We start from the raw sequence: 18,518 nt of genomic DNA on the forward strand, positions 1-18,518 counted from the left end.
CGGCGTTCGCGGGCGCGGCGTTCGCGGGCGCGGCGGGCGAGGGCCGTTCGACGCCGCTTGCGGCTTTAATTGACTTTCCCTCATGTATAATTAACACTTTTGGGGTATACTGACTGTAATATAGGATAGAACAGAACTTCATCATATTTATCAGTTTCTGGATATAACAGAATTCGTCTTCTCGGAACAGCTCCCCCCATGAGACCTATTGCTATTCCAGACTGTGTTTTAGCCAGGGCTGAATGATTTGGGGAAAAATGTGTAATTATGATTTCTGAGCAGTGTTGCAATTAGACTAGATTAGATTTAGAATTTGTGTTTTTATAATAGGACAGTGTTCAAAGTTCACATTTTAAACACAGCCACAAGAATTAACAAAATGCCTCAAATTAACTAATAGAAGAATCACATTTCAGGGCATAGTTATACAGACATAAAAAAATACCACAGGGTTAGGAGTTTTTATGCAGAATAAGACAGAATATTTTGTTGTTTGTGGAGGAAATTATTAATTACAGCCTTCTGTGTCCATTCAAATTGTGATTTCGATTCAGTTGCGATTAATCTTACAATTCTATAGCAGTCTTTATTTAGAAGATTACATTTCTCTTGCCTGTCTCACTTTCAGTGTTGGGAGTAATGAGTTATAAAAGTAACAAATTACTGTAATACATTGCTTTTTGCTGTAACGCAGTAAAATAAGGCGTTACAGGGAATAAAAGATAATATTTTACTCGGTACAAACTGGATAGAAGTGGTGGGTTTTTCGTTTTTCTTCATACAAATTCGCTAAAATCACCACAATATCAGCAGTGGTGAAACGCCAAAGTTACGATTCTGAATGTCGGGACGGACACGGAGGTGCGCCCATGTAGACCGTCAGGTGACCGCAGGCGAAAGGACCGACTCAGAGCTCCATGCCGCACGGGGCTAATTGCAGCCCAGTCGCACTTTGCGGACACCCTGCTCCAAGATTAGTCCTGGTTTGGTCCTCGTCTAGTCTTGGTTTAGGCCTGGTTTAGGCCTGTTTTAATCCTGGTTTACTCCTGGTTTAGTCCTGGTTCAGATCTGGTTTAGTCCTGGTTTAGTCCTGGTTCAGTTATGGTTTAGACCTGGTTCAGCTCTGATTTAGTCCTGGTTTGACCTGGTTCAGTCCTGGTTCAGTCCTGGTTTAGTCCTGGTTCAGTCCTGGTTCAGTTCTGGTTCAGTTCTGGTTCAGTCCTGGTTCAGCTCTGGTTTAGTCCTGGTTCAGTTATGGTTTAGACCTGGTTCAGCTCTGATTTAGTCCTGGTTTGACCTGGTTCAGTCCTGGTTCAGTTCTGGTTTAGTCCTGGTTCAGTCCTGGTTCAGCTCTGGTTTAGTCCTGGTTCAGTTATGGTTTAGACCTGGTTCAGCTCGGGTTTAGTCCTTGTTTGACCTGGCTTAGTCCTCGGTTCAGTCCTAGTTCATTCCTGTTGTTGTACTGGTTCAGACCTGGTTCAGTCCTGGTTCAGTCCCGGGTCAGCTCTGGTTCAGTCCTCGGTTCAGTCCTCGGTTCAGTCCTCGGTTCAGTCCTGGTTTTGTACTGGTTTAGTCCGTATACCGAAAGTCCTGCATCTTTGCTTTTTGATTGTTATTTGACGATCAGCGACAGTTATTTTAGTGAGAGTAAGTTAAAGCGCTGCAGTAGTCGTGTAATGTCTTAAATTTGAAATGCAGTATTATTGTAATGTAACAAATTACTTTGAAATGACAGTAACAGTAATAAATAACGCAATACAGTTTTGAAGTAACAGTGCTCACCTCATAGCACAAACCGTCTCGCTTGCATGACTATTTGAGATGGTCAGCCTACATACATATTTACAGAGGTGCTGAGTCGGCAGTACTACAGTGTGTACAATCCTGTGACCGCTCAAATGGTTCTCACTCCATATTTGATCATCGCGCTACTTGAGATTAAAGTGTCTGTTTGCTTTCAATTCTGAGCAGAAGATAAGGCGCCGTTCACTGCCGCACGTCATGGGAATAAAAGGCTGTGTTTCACGTGGGATTTCCCTCTCATTAAGAATTATTTGCCTTTTGTTTCACTGCAAACTGTTGTGTCCTTGGTGCGGCTAGAAAAATACCAGATTTGAACAAATATTGATTCTGAAAAAGGAAATCACATATAATAGTTTTGGAATGGATTTGATCTACATCTGAATTATTTGGGTTTTAAAACTACTACTAATACTACAGCAACTACTACTACTACAGCAATTACTACTACACAAACTAGTACTACTACTACTACACAGCAGCTACTGCTACTACTACTACTAATATTACTACTACTATTACTAATATTACTAAGCAACCACTACTACTACTACAGCAACTACTACTACTACTACTACTACTACTACTACTACTACTACTACTACTACTACTACTACTACTACTACTAACAAACTAGTACTACTACACAAACTAGTACTACACAGCAACTACTACTACTATTACTACAGCAGGAACTACTACTACTATTACTACAGCAGCAACTACTACTACTACTACTACAGCAACTATTACTACACAAACTAGTTCTACTCGTACTTACAGCAACTACTCTACACAAACTAGTACTACAGGAACTACTACTACACAAACTAGTACTACACAGCAGCTACTACTACTACAGCAGCAACTACTACTCATATTACTACAGCAGCAACTACTACTACTACTACTACAGCAGCTACTATTACTACTGCTGCTACTACTACTATTAGTACTACAGCAAGTACTACTACACAAACTAGTTCTACTAGTACTACAGCAACTACTACTACACAGCAGCTACTGCTGCTACTACTACTATGACCACAGTAACTAGTACTACTTCTACTTCCACTAGTACAGTTAGAGTACTGTGTAGAAATATGTCCAGTCACTGTGTAATTGGTAAACTATTAAGGCAAAAACACGAGGCAGCCAGACGAGTGGCTTTAGTTTATGATCTATTTATGTTGCTCTAAACTAATGAGATGTACATCACCAAGTAATAAAAGTAAGAAATGTCAAATGTACATATATATAGAGCTCAGTCTGTACACACAATTTGTACATCATTTAAAATGTGCTGTAAAATTATAATTAGGGCTTAAACTGGTTAATCGCAACTAATCTTTTATGTATATAGTGACATAATGGACTTTGAACCAGAATTAAGTATTGCAACTACACTGTTTCTGACTTTAACGGCATCATCAAATAAAAAAATTGCAATATTTTCTCACAGCGCCATAGCCAAAGGGCAGATCCTTTTTATGAAACAGTTTTGGATAATGTGAAAGTCAAATATGGATTTATAGTCTTAAATACGTAAGCAAACAACTTTGAGCTGTTTGGGGACATGCTGCCTCTTGCTCAGTGTCGTCGCTTAAAGCAAACAGTAACTGCAGAACCACAAGTGTGTACTGTGAAATCCAGGTGACACCTCTGCTCCTCATGTGAGAGCTTCAAACAAGGGATTTCTACTGGAGGTGCCGTAAACAGACACTTGTGCTACTCTCTGGTCCTGTTTTGGTCCTGATTTGGTCACACTTTAGTCTTGATGGTAGTCTCGCTTTAGTTCTGGTAATCCTGGTTTAGTCCCGGTGTAGTTCCAGACATTTGCTCCAGGCATTAGTCAAAATCTTTATGTAAGGTGTGTGCAAGTCTGAACGCAGTCTTTTTTTCCCCCTTATTTAACACTTACGGGTGATTAATCGATTGTTTGAAAATACTGTTTAATCATTAGGCTGCAGAATTAAACTGAAATAGAGAAATAATAATATAATGAACAGTTTCCTTAAAGGGACAGTCCGGAATTTTGGACATAGAACCTCATTTCCTAGTGAGCCAGAGTGTTGGAGACGTGTGGAGACATTTTTTAAAATATTTCATCCAGTCCTTGTATTTGCAGAGGTCACTGGTGCATGTCAATGGCCATAGTTATCCTGCCACTAAAAACAGTCTTACCCACTCCACAAAACACCTGAAGCAAAACAATTACAACGCCAGACTGTTGATGTAAATGTCTGTGTTGATAGAATAATGTTAGAAATAAAACCAACCTTGCATTTGAAGGATTTATGATCTGAGTAGCAGCAGTGAGTTGTACTTCCTGATAGAAAGCTTGGCACTGCCAGACTGATATCACCTAGCTCCTATCTTATTCCACTGCTGCTGAGAAAATAGTTCCTCAACATGCGACGATTCATGCGATGCAAGGATAGTTTTATTTCAAACAGTATTCTATCAACACAGACATTTACATCGACAGTCTGGCGTGATAATAGATTTACTTTGGGTGTTTTGTGGAGTGGGTAAGACAGTTTTTAGTAGCAGGATAACTATGGCCATTGACATGCACTAGCCTAGCACCAGCGACCTCTGCAAATACAAGGACTGGATGGAATATTTAAAAAAAGTGGATCCACACGTCTCCAACACTCTGGCTCACTAGGAAATGAGGTCCTATGTCCAAAATTCCACACTGGCCCTTTAAATATTATGTTGTTTGTTTCATTCACTCACATTTAATACACAAATCCTGCATATTTAGGCTGTTTTCTTCTCTCAAACAGAAAACACTTCACCTTATGATGTTATCTTGTAATACAGGATGTGTTCCACTGTGTTTTTAAACTCCACACACCTTCACTAGTATCATTTGGACAATTTCAGACCAGTCTCTACTGAACTGAAGGTAAACGCAGCTGCTGTCATGTAGTGGTAGCTTTCAAGTTGGAAACAGAAGATGGAACAGAGCATTTTGAGCTTTAGAGATGTAGAAAGACTAATAATATGTGAATGAAACGAAACACAACTCCAGGTATGATGATTTAAAGCTCACAGGAGTCAATTTAGCTTAATATCTGACCTTTTATTTTTCATTCTACAGACTGCCTTGGCTCTTAACATGACTACTGCACACACTTCTTTTTGTTAACACTGGCAAGCCAAGTGGTGTTTGCGCAGAAAAAAAAAAGAGGAAAAAACACTGTACTGTATATTCCTACCTCTGCTTCTTTGTAGTGCCTGTCGGGGATGGGGTCGCTGAGGATGTCCAGGAAAACGACGTTCTCCGATGGGGTGGGATTGTCCCCAAACACCTAGAACACAGATGGAGGTAGGTCAGCCGGTACAAGCAGAGCAAACAGTCCTCACACTCTGCAGTCACTCACGGGGAGCACAACAAGATGAGTAACTGTGTATGAAAGAGGGGTCACACACCATAACATCCTGACTACAGCGCGCCCCCAGGCCCTCAAGCGAATCACATAGAGGAGAAGAGAAAGGAGAGACAACAAGGACATAGTAGCAGTATAGTGTATATGATGCTTTACTGCTCATTTCAGACACTTGCCTTGTTTTGTCTATTTTTTATTCGTTAAAGTTTATCATTTTACTTTCTTTTTGAATTGCTTTTTGTTTTAAAGCTCCTATATTACCCAAAATTTACTCTTGTGAGCTTTAAGCCATGTTAGAAAGTTACCTCCTCAAACACACACCTGGATTTGTGTTTTGTTTCCTTCACACGTTTGCGTAACACTTTATTATTAGTCTGTCTACATTTCCTAAGCTTAAAAATTAACAGCTACATTTTATCTGTTCAGTAGAAATGAGTAATTACAGGACTGAAATGATCCAAATGATTCTAGTGAAGGTGAGTTTAAAAACACACTGCAGCCTAAATATGCAGCATTTGCTTGTTAAACGTGTGCGAAATATGTTAAACAAAACACAACTCCAGGTATGTTTTTGATTGGGACATAACATTATAATTATGGATGTCACAATAAACAAAATATCGTGATATCCTATGGTCAAAGTTCTCACAATAATATCGTGGACCATCACAGTGTATCGAATTACAAGTTTTTTTGCTTAAATGAAGAGTTACAGTGCAGCAGTAGCTAAAAAAAAAGGCAGGGAACTACATAGACCATGATCCTTTGCTCCATTTCAATGTAGACTACAAGAAGAAATAACAGTTCTAAGCACTTTTAAGTCTTAGTTTTTTGGATCAAGTCTTGTCAAGGCGTTTTAAGAGGAAAAAGTAGCAGTTTTGTTACCCTCCAACAAAATATTGCAATAAATATCGTACCGTGAGATGTATATCGAGAAAATATAGCATAAATATTGTAAGAAATTTTGATATTGTTACATCCCTACTCGTGAGCTTTCCCACGATATCGCAATAAATATCGTACCGTGAGGTTCATACCATGATAATATTGTATCGTGAGACTTGGAAATCATTACACCCCTAATTATAATATAGATTTTAAAAAAAAATAGTGTAATATAGGCCCTTTAAATGTGGTAAATATCAAGATACATCAGTAATTAATAAAACATAATAACATGTAATTTGTTACTGTTACTGTAACCAGAACGCTAACAAGGCCCAAAACCTATAGTTACTGATTATTAACTTAGTAGTAATTAAATTTTATAGTTATGAGACTAATAAAAATGGATGACAATGCCTTTTTGTTAAATCGGTGTCAGAAAAAATGCCTTCTTTGCATTTGTCCTTGTATTTGGTTGGTTGGAATTTTTGGTGTTAATGGGCTGTGTCCGAACTACTGTCCACACTATTCCCTACTTAGTGCACTATTTAGGGGTCATGTCATTTTTAGGGGTGTCCCAATGTCCAGTTGGTGAAAAAGTAGTGCCCTCAAAATTTACCACAATGCATCTTTTAAAGTTTTGGGCATTGATCCATGGTGGTAAGTAGACCAGTCAATATAGACCACAATGCATTGCAAGAGTCGGGAAAACAACGGAGTACAACGACAGGTGTTTAACTGGACACAACCCGACTGAATAAAAGCAGATAAAAGCACTGGTTTATGGCTCTGTTGATTCTGATTAGAAATAAAACACTTAAATAAAGCGTTGTGGTATTATTAAAGCGTTATAAGCGTTCTGGTTATCTGCTTACCTTAGCTCCAGCTGTTAATAGATCGATAATTTCCACATTTCAGACACAGAGCAAATAATGTAGTCCAATCTGATCATTGTTTATGACAGAAATCAATTTTTATCGGAGTTTAGCAGACTTTTTTCACTCAGATGCCAGTCACGTGACCTGAAAGTAGTGAGCTGTGTGTCCGAATCATGAGTGCACTATAGAGGGCGCTAATGAGTAGCCTGTGCAGTAATTGATTTTAGGGACTAGAGTGGAGATTCCGATAGAGCCAATGACTTAGAGGGATCTATTTTAGAACGCACTGCGAAGTCCTGCATATTGTTCTTTTCTTTGAAACTCTACAAACCGCCACTTAACTGGTGTAAAACTATGATAAATATTTACCACAGTAACTGACTCATCAAAACAAGTAATTAGAAAATATGAAAACCTGTTATATCAGTAACATGCGCTGACTTTTATAGGGCTTGGGGTGGATGTCAATATTTAGTTGATAATAATTGCAACATAAAACATACTACATAAAACTACATTGCAAATTATTATATTTATTTTACTGCCATTAATTGCATGTATACTGAGCAATTTTGGAGTCAAATTAAAGAGACCTAGTCCATATAGTTTATTAATATTTGTATGTATTGGACTATATTTGACATTTTCTTTGTACAAACAGGGCTGTTTGTGGGCTATTTCAACTCCTTCACCGTATTTGTACAGCTGAGCTTTCATTACTATTGTTATCTATGTATTTCTAATGTAACACACTTACTACACAAAAGGTACATTATTTGGATATAATTTGAAACTATTTAATTATACTTTTGACACGTGATGATTTTAGATTTTATTGGTCAACCACTGCTTGCCTTGATTGCCCTGACCACACGCCTCTGTGTTATATACACTTTTAAAGCATGAACCAAACTATGAAATAAAAGAGTAGTTTGCACTTTTCCTGTAGAGAGAGAGAGAGCGAGAGGAGGGCACACAAGCATAGCACTTTTGTTTGACCTTGTTTAGTATTAGTTGTAATGCCCTGCTGCAACGGTTCATTGAAAACTAACAAAGTGCGGCTGGGAGAAAATAACCTGGCGGTCTCTCACTGCACCAAGGTCCTGCTCTCTCTTATCGAATATGTTACATTAGCTCTTTACAATGTGGACAATAATAACGTCTGAGCTGTTACTGTCTGGATCATTCTATTCATTTTAATTCATGTTAATTTGTATAATGCATTTTAAACTACTTCAGCTGTCTAAAGTGTTTCACATGAGGACACATATCACACTGTTTTCCGGGCTATGTTCTAATATTGTTTCTTCAAAAACATACCTATACATGTTTAATACACAAATCATTAGGGATGTAACGATATTCAAACCTCTCGATACGTTTTTTTCATCATATACATCCCACAGTACGATTTTTATTGCGATATTTTATAGACTCTAACAAAATTGTGAAAAAAAAACTTTTTCCTTTTAAAATTCCTTGACAAGACTCTTGTTCTGTAATAAACCAAAGAAATAAGATTTAAATGTGCTTAAAAGTTATGATTTTTCTTATTATTTGTATTACTTTTCATGTAGTCTGCACTGTAATGGAGCGAAGGATCATGGTCTATGTAGTTTTTAGCTATTGCTGCACCAAAACAATGAATTTAAGCAAAGAGACTTAAGTTCTCTTAAACAGAAAAAACACTGTTCCACCTTGTTATGTCATGTGATAATACAGTAAGGGCTCCAAAGTGTTTTTAAACTCCGTACATCTTCACTGGAATCATTTGTGTACTTTCAGCCCCGGAATTTCCTATCTCTACTGAACAAAAAGTAAAAGTTCTGCTTCATGACATCACAAGGTGTAGCAGAAATGTTGGCAGACTAATAATAAAAGGTTACTCATACATGAGAAATGAAGCAAAACAAAACTCCGGGTATGTTTTGATGAGGTAACAATGATCCAACATGGCTCAAAGCTATCATGAATACATTTTGCCTTAAGAACAAAAATGCAGTATAAGCAGAAATAACGCCAAATACATAGGAAAATTATGATAAATATACCAAGATATTCTGAGTAGTTGCTAGTATTAAACGTCAGGGAGAAGAGGTAGAGATCATTGTAAGTCTATTGGTGGTTTTCAGATTCTTGAGTGTGATGACGTCGTGGCCCCAGATGAGGGGCAAGAGCCTGATTTCCCAGTAGGTTCTGTTCACGTAACATCACAACAGCCCAGACTGCCAATCGTTTAGAACGGCGCTGAAGGACAGGTTAGAGTTTTATGGTGGAATTTAGCTGTCATATTGCTGATTTGTTTCTGTGTTTTATGGTTAATATTGCTGTAATTACTGAACCTATACAAGATCTGGCACAAAGTTCAAAGTCTTTTCTGTCAATATAAATAAACAAAAGTGAAATAATTGTTCAAGTCTCAGAATGTGGTGCCATTATTCAACACAAAGACATCACTGTTGTCAGTTGAAAGGACTTTAAGCCATAAGATTAATATGACAACTTTGCAGTGCCAATCCCAAATAAATAAAAAGTTTCAACATTTGTGGATCATAAGTTATATTATATTAGTATATTATAATCTCTCAAAAACAGTGAATCTTCCTTAGAGTTCCATAGAGCCTTGCCCTTCACTAGAACATGAACACAACCTATTGATTATATTGTATTCTCATTGCACCTGATCATGACTATTAGTGAAAAGATCTCACTATTTTACTGCAGAAATCTGCATTTTAACAGTATTGAAAAAATGTGCTGCCCCCATCTGTATTAAATATTATTGGTCAGCAGAATGTTGTGACCTAGCAGTTGTTTGTATTGTCCATTGCCTGCACACACAGCTGTGAGTATGAATGCTGCTGTCTACACGTCATCAGTCCTCATAATGGCGCCTTGTTTTAGGCTAAACTTATGTAACATGAGTTATCTGTTGACATGAAACAGGCCAGACCACATTTTCCTCAGCACAGTTACATGTTTGGACAGGAGTTTTGATGACACTCACTCAGTGATGCTTGTTTTGAATGAGGCAGGCCCAGCTCAGTGCGGTGTGGCAGCAGTAAGCAGCACGCTGCATGTCTACCTAATAGATTTGCCAATACTACATTTGGCTCTCTGCTTGTTTCTCTTGATGAACATTCCCCTTTTTCATAGCATAGAGAAAATTGTGATTTGTCCCCGTGTGCTCTGGCCCCTCCCTCTCTGCTCTGCTCCTCTGTCACTATACGCAGCAGTCCTGTCATACTCACATTGTGGTTATCGCCTTTGTTGTTCTCAAATCGGGTCTCAATGCGGATGCTGAACTTGGGCAGGAATGATACCTGAGGAGTGACAATGGGTTTAAACGGCGGGCTGAGGGCAGATTAGATTGACTGATAGCACGGCTGCATTCATGTACAGTGAGTGATGTGTGGTACTTACCGAGTACTCTGCAGCAGCAGCAGCGGCAGCAGCAGCAGAGCGTTCGATATGGAGAGGGAGAAACACAGGGAGTTACTCACACATGCAGGAGCACACAGGACTTCTACTAAACTACAAACACACTTTGGACACTGGGGACTGGCATCTGAATGCAGATAAATGTTTGATTGCACTAACAGGTGTTGTACAGTGTCTCATGCATGAGGTGAACGTCAGCGGCTGTTAAGCACAAACATGCACAGAGACATGTGTTATTGACACTGCATAATGCATCAATTACGCTGTACTGCAGTGTTAATATGCAAGCCTGAAGCAGCAGCCTCCCAGTCAAGTGTGCAAAGCGGTCTCACTCTGATGTATTTGACCAAGTCATTAGACGAATACACTGTCTGCGGTTTGTGTGAGTGTGTGTGTTATACCTGTGATGGTGTGTTACACGTGTGTGTTGTACCTGTGATGGTGTGCTACGTGTGTGTGTGTTGTACCTGTGATTGTGTGTTATGTGTGTGTTGTACCTGTGTGGTGTGTTACACGTGTGTGTGTTGTGTGTGTGTGTGTGTTGTACCTGTGATTGTGTGTTATGTGTGTGTTGTACCTGTGATTGTGTAGGGGTAGAAGTTCCAGGCCTTCTCTGTCACATAGAAGAAGCGCGGCACAAAGGCTTTGGCCCATCCGGGCAGTTTACTGAAACAGAGAGGCCCACTTAGTACGGCTACAGTTAGTATGTCTGATTATACAGTAGCATTGACAAAGAGGTCCTAAGTGCTTTTGCTGCCATTTATAGCTCGATTACCTGTAGGCCACTCAGACTGCATGACTCATTCCCAATTACACCTGTGGTGATGAATTGTTAGCGCAGCGTGGAGGTCACATGTCAGAACATGATTGAAGGCAAATGCATTGTGCTCTCACTTCCCTTCAATGTGTGGTTGTGTTTTTGTGTGTATTTGTGTGTTTTTGTGTGTTGTGTGTATTTGTGTGTGCGTATGTATTTTTACTAATGAGAGCCCAATGTCCCAGAGCAATGAGAGATTAGGACAAGCCTCCACAGTGGGGACATTTCTTTACTTCTGCACAGTTTATTTAAGGATTAGGCCTTGGGTTTTTAGCAGCTTATTGAATTCCAGTTAAGGTTATTATTAGGATAATTCTTTCTCATGAAAATGAACCTTTTCCTTTTTTTGACAATCCGCCCAAACAGGTTTAATACCAATGTAATAGAAGTCCCTACAGAGCTGAGAATATCAGGGAAACCCCACACCCACAACGGCACTTGATCAAATTACCTCCAAATGTTGTTGTGTTTTTATTTATTTTCATTGTTCCAATGGCAAAACTATAAAATAGATTTCTCTGTGCACTAGCACAGGACTATCATCTTTTCTTTGTTAGCTTTGTGTCAATGCCAGTATTTGCTCCACAAATATCAGAGAGTTCATTAAACCAGAAGTATTATAATTGATGTTTTTTTTTTTGAGTTTCAAGTATAGTTTGAGAACAGTGCATACTTTAGACTGGCGGGGAGCATCATCCCACATACTGTACTCTGTAATCAGCAGCCACAGGAGGAACAATGTTTTTCCCACCTGACACTCAGGAACATGCTCAAAGCTCCTGCAGGTTTTTTTATTTTTTATTTTTTGCCAATTATCTTAAAAAAACAACAACACACATGTTGAGTGGCTGCTGCTGGGAAGTGCCCAGGCAGAGGACTGGACTTTGGACTGAGCTGGGTGTTACTGGTGAAACTGTTTATGGCTGTCAGTCGTATAAGAACTCAAAGATCAAAAGTCATCAGATCCTATAGGTCTAGCTACTATATTGACTCCTCATTCAAAAAATGGTATATGAAACTATAATTTTTGGTGATGAACATTTATTCTTCTGTACCATAAGATTTGAGCTGTAGAGGGTTGAATAAATAGTTGAATAAATGACCTCTATGACTCATTATAAACACAAACTCATTACAAGTGTTTCATTCTGCTATTTATTTATTGCAGCTCATGTTTCGTTTTTTAAATGATATTGTGCCTGAGAATAGTTTTGGGGGATAATCCTGCTTTAGGGTTATTGTGTCAGTGGCATAAATCAGTTTCAGTATATTGTTTGTTATTGTTTCTTTAGCAATATGTCACTTCAATTCTATTATTGTGACAGGCCTAATCAGAAGTGAGAGGGCAGAAATGCTGTTGATAGGCAGAATCACGTGTGGAGCTTTACCTGTTGAGGTAGATCCTCTTCTCCGTCAGCTGACCGTTGCCGTACTGTGGGTGCACCTCAGGCTCATTCTTCACCACCTCCACTCCCTCCCCTCCTCCACTCTGCTCACAGCAGTGCTTACTGATCATGTAGAGCTGCCCGATCTGGTACTGCAGCAGGAGACAAGAGGATATAGTTCAACTGACAAACTGTGAGGTGCTGAGGTTTGGTCCAACATGTAAACACGCCTCAAACACACTGCACCACTTTAGTTCAGACCCAGAGTACTTTTGATAATCCAATACGCTCCATCAATAACTCCATGGCATATTGGATTAAAGTGAGCTCTTATGGCGAGTGGTGACACCAGGCGCTGAGGCTGGCTGCTCACTCTGCTGAGTCCTGGGTTTGTGTCAGCAGACACTTACTTAGGCACTGCCTGGTATTTGCTCTTCATTTTTTAAATAGTCTCTTGGTGTATATAGAAAGAGGTTCCCTCGAGTAACTAAATCAGACATGAAAATGTAATTTGGGCGAGAGGAGTGTGCGGGTCTAAACGAAGGGGAGGGACTTTGTTCTCTGCTGCAGTCCTGTTTGTGCTGCTGCTGATGAGCACTTCTGTAAAGAGGCCTTTGGGCTGCACTTCACGCTACTATACTGCACCCACCATTACCACTTTGGTTCAACTGCAATAAAGTTCACTTTTGTGCTAAACCCCAAGAAGCTGTGTTTCCCCATTAAGTCTCGCACAAATAGAGTGCAGCCACCATTATGTTGTAATTCATTTTGCTGACCTACATTAGCGTGCGGCTAAAGCATTCTTCTTATTAAAAGCAGATCAGAGAAGTGTAGCAGGATAGTTTCCATCTTTCACTGGGCGCTGCACATCCGCGGGACACTCCCTCTCCCTCCAATTACTGCAGAATGTCAACATTCCCTGTTTGCTGATGGGATCTTCATGGGCCTTAATGAATCATCACAGAGGGCGCTTTCACGTGTCCCTGGCCGAGCGGGTGCTCCCTCACACTGAGGGACCTGAACAGGAGCAGTTTTAAACCAGGCCCTGGACTCTGGAGTGATGCTGTTACAGACACGTGTGTGTCTCTTTAAGTGTGTGTGCGTGTGGGTGGAGCACTCTCTGACAGCCAAATGAAAGATGTTTGATTAAAACAGAAAAGTGCTTCAAAGACATTTCTATTTTTACAATGATTAAACCTTAAAAGCAGAAACTTGAAGCTGCTGTGTCACTGAGGCCTCAGCCACTGTCTGCCTCTAAAACGTAGCTGATCGTCCCAAAATAGGACTTCACAGTGTCTGGCTTGTGTCACAATAAAATGTCAATATTACATTTGTTCTAAATAATCGAGGTCCATGAACACTGTCAAACTGCTGTTCCTTTGACCAGCTTTGAAAATGCCCCTGACTTAAATATAGACAGAAAAATTAGGAACTCTGAGCTTATTTACACTTTACACGTGATTCACATGAACCAGTCATATTCATATTAGTCATAAATAGGCCTGACAGGAAATGTGCTGGAGCAATGCCAGTTATAAATATGAAATGAAACTGCATCAGTATTACTGCCAGCGCTGGTTCTCAGAGCAGAACATTATCTTACACCTTTGTCCCAGCAACTCACATCCAATATTGTTACATCATAGGGGATTTGTTTTACATTTACAACAGTGCAGTCTGTACTTACGATTTACAATAAGGTACAATACTACAGATCATAAAAGAGAGAGGCTGTAAATTAAACCTAATTACACTCAGACAACAATAAATACTAGTCAGTGGCAGAGAATGCCAATAGAGCAACTATGCTTCATTTAAGACTATGAAAAAATACTGCAAAAGTACTACTCCAACCTAGTCTAAATCTACTGAAATCAAAACAACAGATCATGCAATGAAATAATCCTGATGGCTGTGTATTGTTGTCAGTCCCAAGCCAATATAAATAGATGCTGGAAAAGCTTCATATGCGATTTTATTTTTAATTTGTAAAATAATGAACTTCTAAATAGTTTGGAGTAGGGCCTGCACTGTGCTCTCTAAGGTAAGACTTTCAATTATGTAGCTGCCCCAACACAATACATTCTACCTCATTATACCTGACTATTAGATTCAGGAATTGGCTCTTTTCCCTGTGTTCCGCACCAATACTGTAAACCCTATTCCAGACTCCCATTTATCACTGTCATTGTTGTAGTAACAGGTAGAATTGGGGGTGGCCTTGGATCTAATCGCAAAAGAGGACAATCCACTTTGAAGGACATCATGTGCTTTATGTTTGCACAATTTCTCTTTTATGTGCAGTCCGCCGTGCACTTTTGTTTGCACTAGAACGCCACACAACACCAGTAACCAGTCCGACTAGTTTTCGAGTCTATACGCTGGCCTGAGAGCCGGAGAGGACAGATGGAGAGATAATTTGGCTATGCGGAGCGGCAGTCCAGGTGTTTGGCGTTGGCATAGCTTAGATTGGCCCGTGCCCGTCGGAGGCTCTACATAGCTCGCCACCCGTCGTGCCAACTCCAACCGCGCAGCCACAGGAGCCCAGTGAGCACAGTGGCACTCCTCTTATCAGTACATTAACACTTTCAAAATTACAACTCGAAACAAAGCTTAGAAAAATAGCGCGTGTTCTTTCAATTTAGAGGCGTAAGGTTACATTAAAGGTGGATTGTGGAAGTTTTGCGGCGTAGGGTCTGCTATCTGCTGTCTCCATGGAGATTTATTACGTTACCTGGAATGCTCCGCACATTAACATTTTGGAGATTACAATTCGAAACAATGCTTAGAAGAACAGTCTGCGGTTTTTCAAATTTAGAGCCATAACTTTTGTAGTGTAGAGTCTGCTACCTGCTGTCTTTCAAATTAGAGACATAAGCTCAGACTGTGTGAGTATGACAGTGAACATCTTATCATTAAAGGTAGGCTGTAACTTTTCTGGTGCAGGTTTTTACTACTATGCCGTCTCTATGGAGATTTATTACTTTTCCTCGACACTGAACACTTACAAATAATTGTTTTTGTGTTTTTTAATTAAACAAATAAAATAGGAATGTGCGATTGTGATAGTCCACCTTTAATCTGCTCACTATGTAACTTTTCCAGTGAGGCGGCTGCTGCTTACTGTCTCAATAGTTTTATTACTTTTCCTGGAATGTTCCGCACATGAACCCTGTGAAGATTACAACTCTAAACAACACTTACGCGCATAAAATAGTCTTTAGTCTTTCATTTCAGATTTCATGAGATCAGACCGTGAGAGCGAGTGTGATGGTGAATGGCAGGGATTAACAATAAAGGTGGATTATGTAACTTTTCTAATCAAGGGGCCGCTACCAACCGTCACCATCATTACGTTGTCTGGAATGTTCTGCCAATTAACATTTTCAAGACTTGAAAGTGTTTAAAAAATAGTCTTTTAATTTAGAAACATAAGATTGGACTGTGTGAGTATGCGTGAAAGTGAAAAACAGTGATTGTCATTAAAGATGGACTATGCAACTTTTGTAATCAGTTCGTTGCTCCCTACTGTCTCCATGTTGATTTATTACTTTGCCTAGATGTTCCCTATTGTGACATTAAATGCGTCTATCTTGCAAATTTTTCAACTATAGGTGTTTTTATTGCTCAAAAATACATCATCTTATTCACTTTGCGACGTGTAGATGTATCTAAAGCAAAGTTATAGTTCACTTTTAACTGTAGATAATTATTTAATTTGTATTATAATATGCAGCTATTATTATTGAGCATTTAATTACTATTTTATTTGTCTAATTCTAGTGTAATATTTTAATGGTAGTATTTCATTGTGGCCTGTATTAACTCTTATTCAGTCCCACTAGCTAGAGTAGCCAGTTGAATTGTTGTCCTAATCTGGCCTTGCACAAATCACATCAAGATTGTGACCAAACTGGAACTAGAATCAAAACTAAACCTGGACTTGACCATGACTAACTGCCACAGAGATGCTGTTGCTGCACCTGGTTTGTCCCACGTTTATCAAGCATCATCTGTCATACTGGTGTTTTTACGTTTCAGAAAACACCTTAAGAAAACATACCTTTTCAAAATAAGCAGACAAGTTTAATGCTGTACTGTGGAACATTCTTGGCAAAGCAACAACATCAAAGGAGACAAGCGGGTGTCAGATCCTAGACTACGGTTGTGCAATTAATTCTATTTTGATTGCGATTTCGATTTGTGTATCATCTCCAACATCATAAAATTTAGTTGAAACGATTTATAAAGCTTAACAAATTTTATAAGTTTAAGTATATTTATTACATTTCTTAAAATATAGAGATACATTTATGTTTTTCTATGCTTTATTTCATGCTCAAGTTTATTTGATCAATTTTATGTTTTTTAAGGTACATATTTGTAGCCTTTATTATTTTCAGTTTGAAAGGTTTGCGTAAATTATCAATAACTTTGTGTTTTTTAAGAGAGAAATGCTGAATGAATGCACCGTGTAACTAAAAGAAAAATTGTTTGAATAATCGTGATTGCAGTATTGATAAAAAAAAAATCACGAATAATTATTTTTTCCATAATCGAGCAGCCGTACCCTAGACCAGAAATTTACATAATGCATCTTTAAAACCGTATGGACTTGCAGTCTTGATTTAGAAATAAAATTGCAAGCCACATTGTTTGAATTACATTTTCATTATATATTTTTAACCCTAAAAGACTACATTTTAACACATCCTTAAAGCCAGAAGTGTGGATTCTGTTACAAATTGTGCACTTTCAATAGTTAAAACCACATGTTTTCTAGTAATTTCTCAGCAAACAGTTGTGACAAGCCTTGATAAAAAGGTAAACATGTGGTACTCACCTCCTCCACTGTGAGAGGCATGCATATTCTGTACTCTTTCATCAACATGGTGCTGAAGTGAAGTGGCCAGCTCTGTCTCTGTGTCTCTGTGTCTTTGTGTCTCTAGCACTGCTTTAGTTGCATAGCATGGAGACAGGTTTAGACAGGCTAGACTTGTGACCTCCTTTTTTCTTTGTTTTGCCTGTGTCAGTCGTCCACACACACACATACACACACAGATACACAAATAAGACACACTCCGCCTTCTCTTAACTGTTCACTTGTTTCCCAACTTTCCACTTTCTCTTCCTTATTTAATCTCCTGCAGCTCTTGTAAGCACCGTGACTACTTTCGGTTGCCTGAGACGCTCTTTCCAACTTTCTGTTTTGCTTCCTAAAAGGCGCGCTTGAAATATCCTCTTCCTACTCCCTCTACCTGCTCCTTTGCCCCTTTGCGCTGTGAGCTTTATAGCGTGGCTGTGGAGTTTTCTCATGTGGAACCCATCGCTCCTCCCTCTCGGTGCGCTTGTTGCTTTCAGTTCCTTCGACAAATTCCTTGGCCACAGTTGCGTCCTTATCAGTCTTTTGACCCCGCCCACTGTACTTCTTTACCTCCTCACCTTCGTCGCCCCCCTCCCCTCCCCTCATGTCCTCCTTGTGATCCTTATCTGCCCACCGTTTTCCACACAAAGCTATTTTTAACTCGCAAATGCAACGCAAATTTCACAAGGTGTCCAACAGCACCTGCGTTGTTATGTCATGTAATGTCTGTGGCAAACAATAAAAAGAAAGAATGCCTTTTGTATGTGCAAAAATGTCAACACTATAGTTAAAACAGGTGGGTAATGTGGGTTTCAGCTTTCGAGGACTTTTCACAATTCAGGAAATATAATGTTTTATTTTAAGATGTTAATTGCTTTGGCAACAGTTAAATTTTTGTCATTATGAAACCAGTGGATACCGAAAGTAGTTCAAAATAATTATGTTGTGAAATGAGGAAGAGAAAGTAGTATTTGGGGAAACTACACAACTGGAGTAACTTTGATAATGCTAATGTAAACAAAAAGTCATAACAAAACAGTAAATCACAGA

The 18,518-nt window shown here is 39.1% G+C and overlaps 1 protein-coding gene across 1 annotated transcript in view; it reads right to left on the bottom strand.

The window, feature by feature from the left end:
* Positions 1-17,898, bottom strand: part of pitpnc1b (phosphatidylinositol transfer protein cytoplasmic 1b) — a 31,259-nt gene extending 13,361 nt beyond the window's left edge. The window contains exons 1-6 of the mRNA XM_055164119.1: positions 17,448-17,898; positions 12,608-12,756; positions 10,980-11,068; positions 10,385-10,392; positions 10,213-10,284; positions 5,028-5,120 (exon numbers count right to left, since the gene is read on the bottom strand). Coding sequence (XP_055020094.1) covers positions 5,028-5,120; positions 10,213-10,284; positions 10,385-10,392; positions 10,980-11,068; positions 12,608-12,756; positions 17,448-17,495 — 459 coding nt within the window. The 5' untranslated portion in view covers positions 17,496-17,898. The remainder of the gene's footprint in view (positions 1-5,027; positions 5,121-10,212; positions 10,285-10,384; positions 10,393-10,979; positions 11,069-12,607; positions 12,757-17,447) is intronic.
* Between the last annotated feature and the right edge of the window lie 620 nt (positions 17,899-18,518).

The sequence above is a fragment of the Boleophthalmus pectinirostris genome, unplaced genomic scaffold, assembly GCF_026225935.1.
Source record: "Boleophthalmus pectinirostris isolate CB_2022bp ecotype Guang Dong unplaced genomic scaffold, ASM2622593v1 HiC_scaffold_6, whole genome shotgun sequence".
NCBI classification, from domain to species: domain Eukaryota; kingdom Metazoa; phylum Chordata; class Actinopteri; order Gobiiformes; family Gobiidae; genus Boleophthalmus; species Boleophthalmus pectinirostris.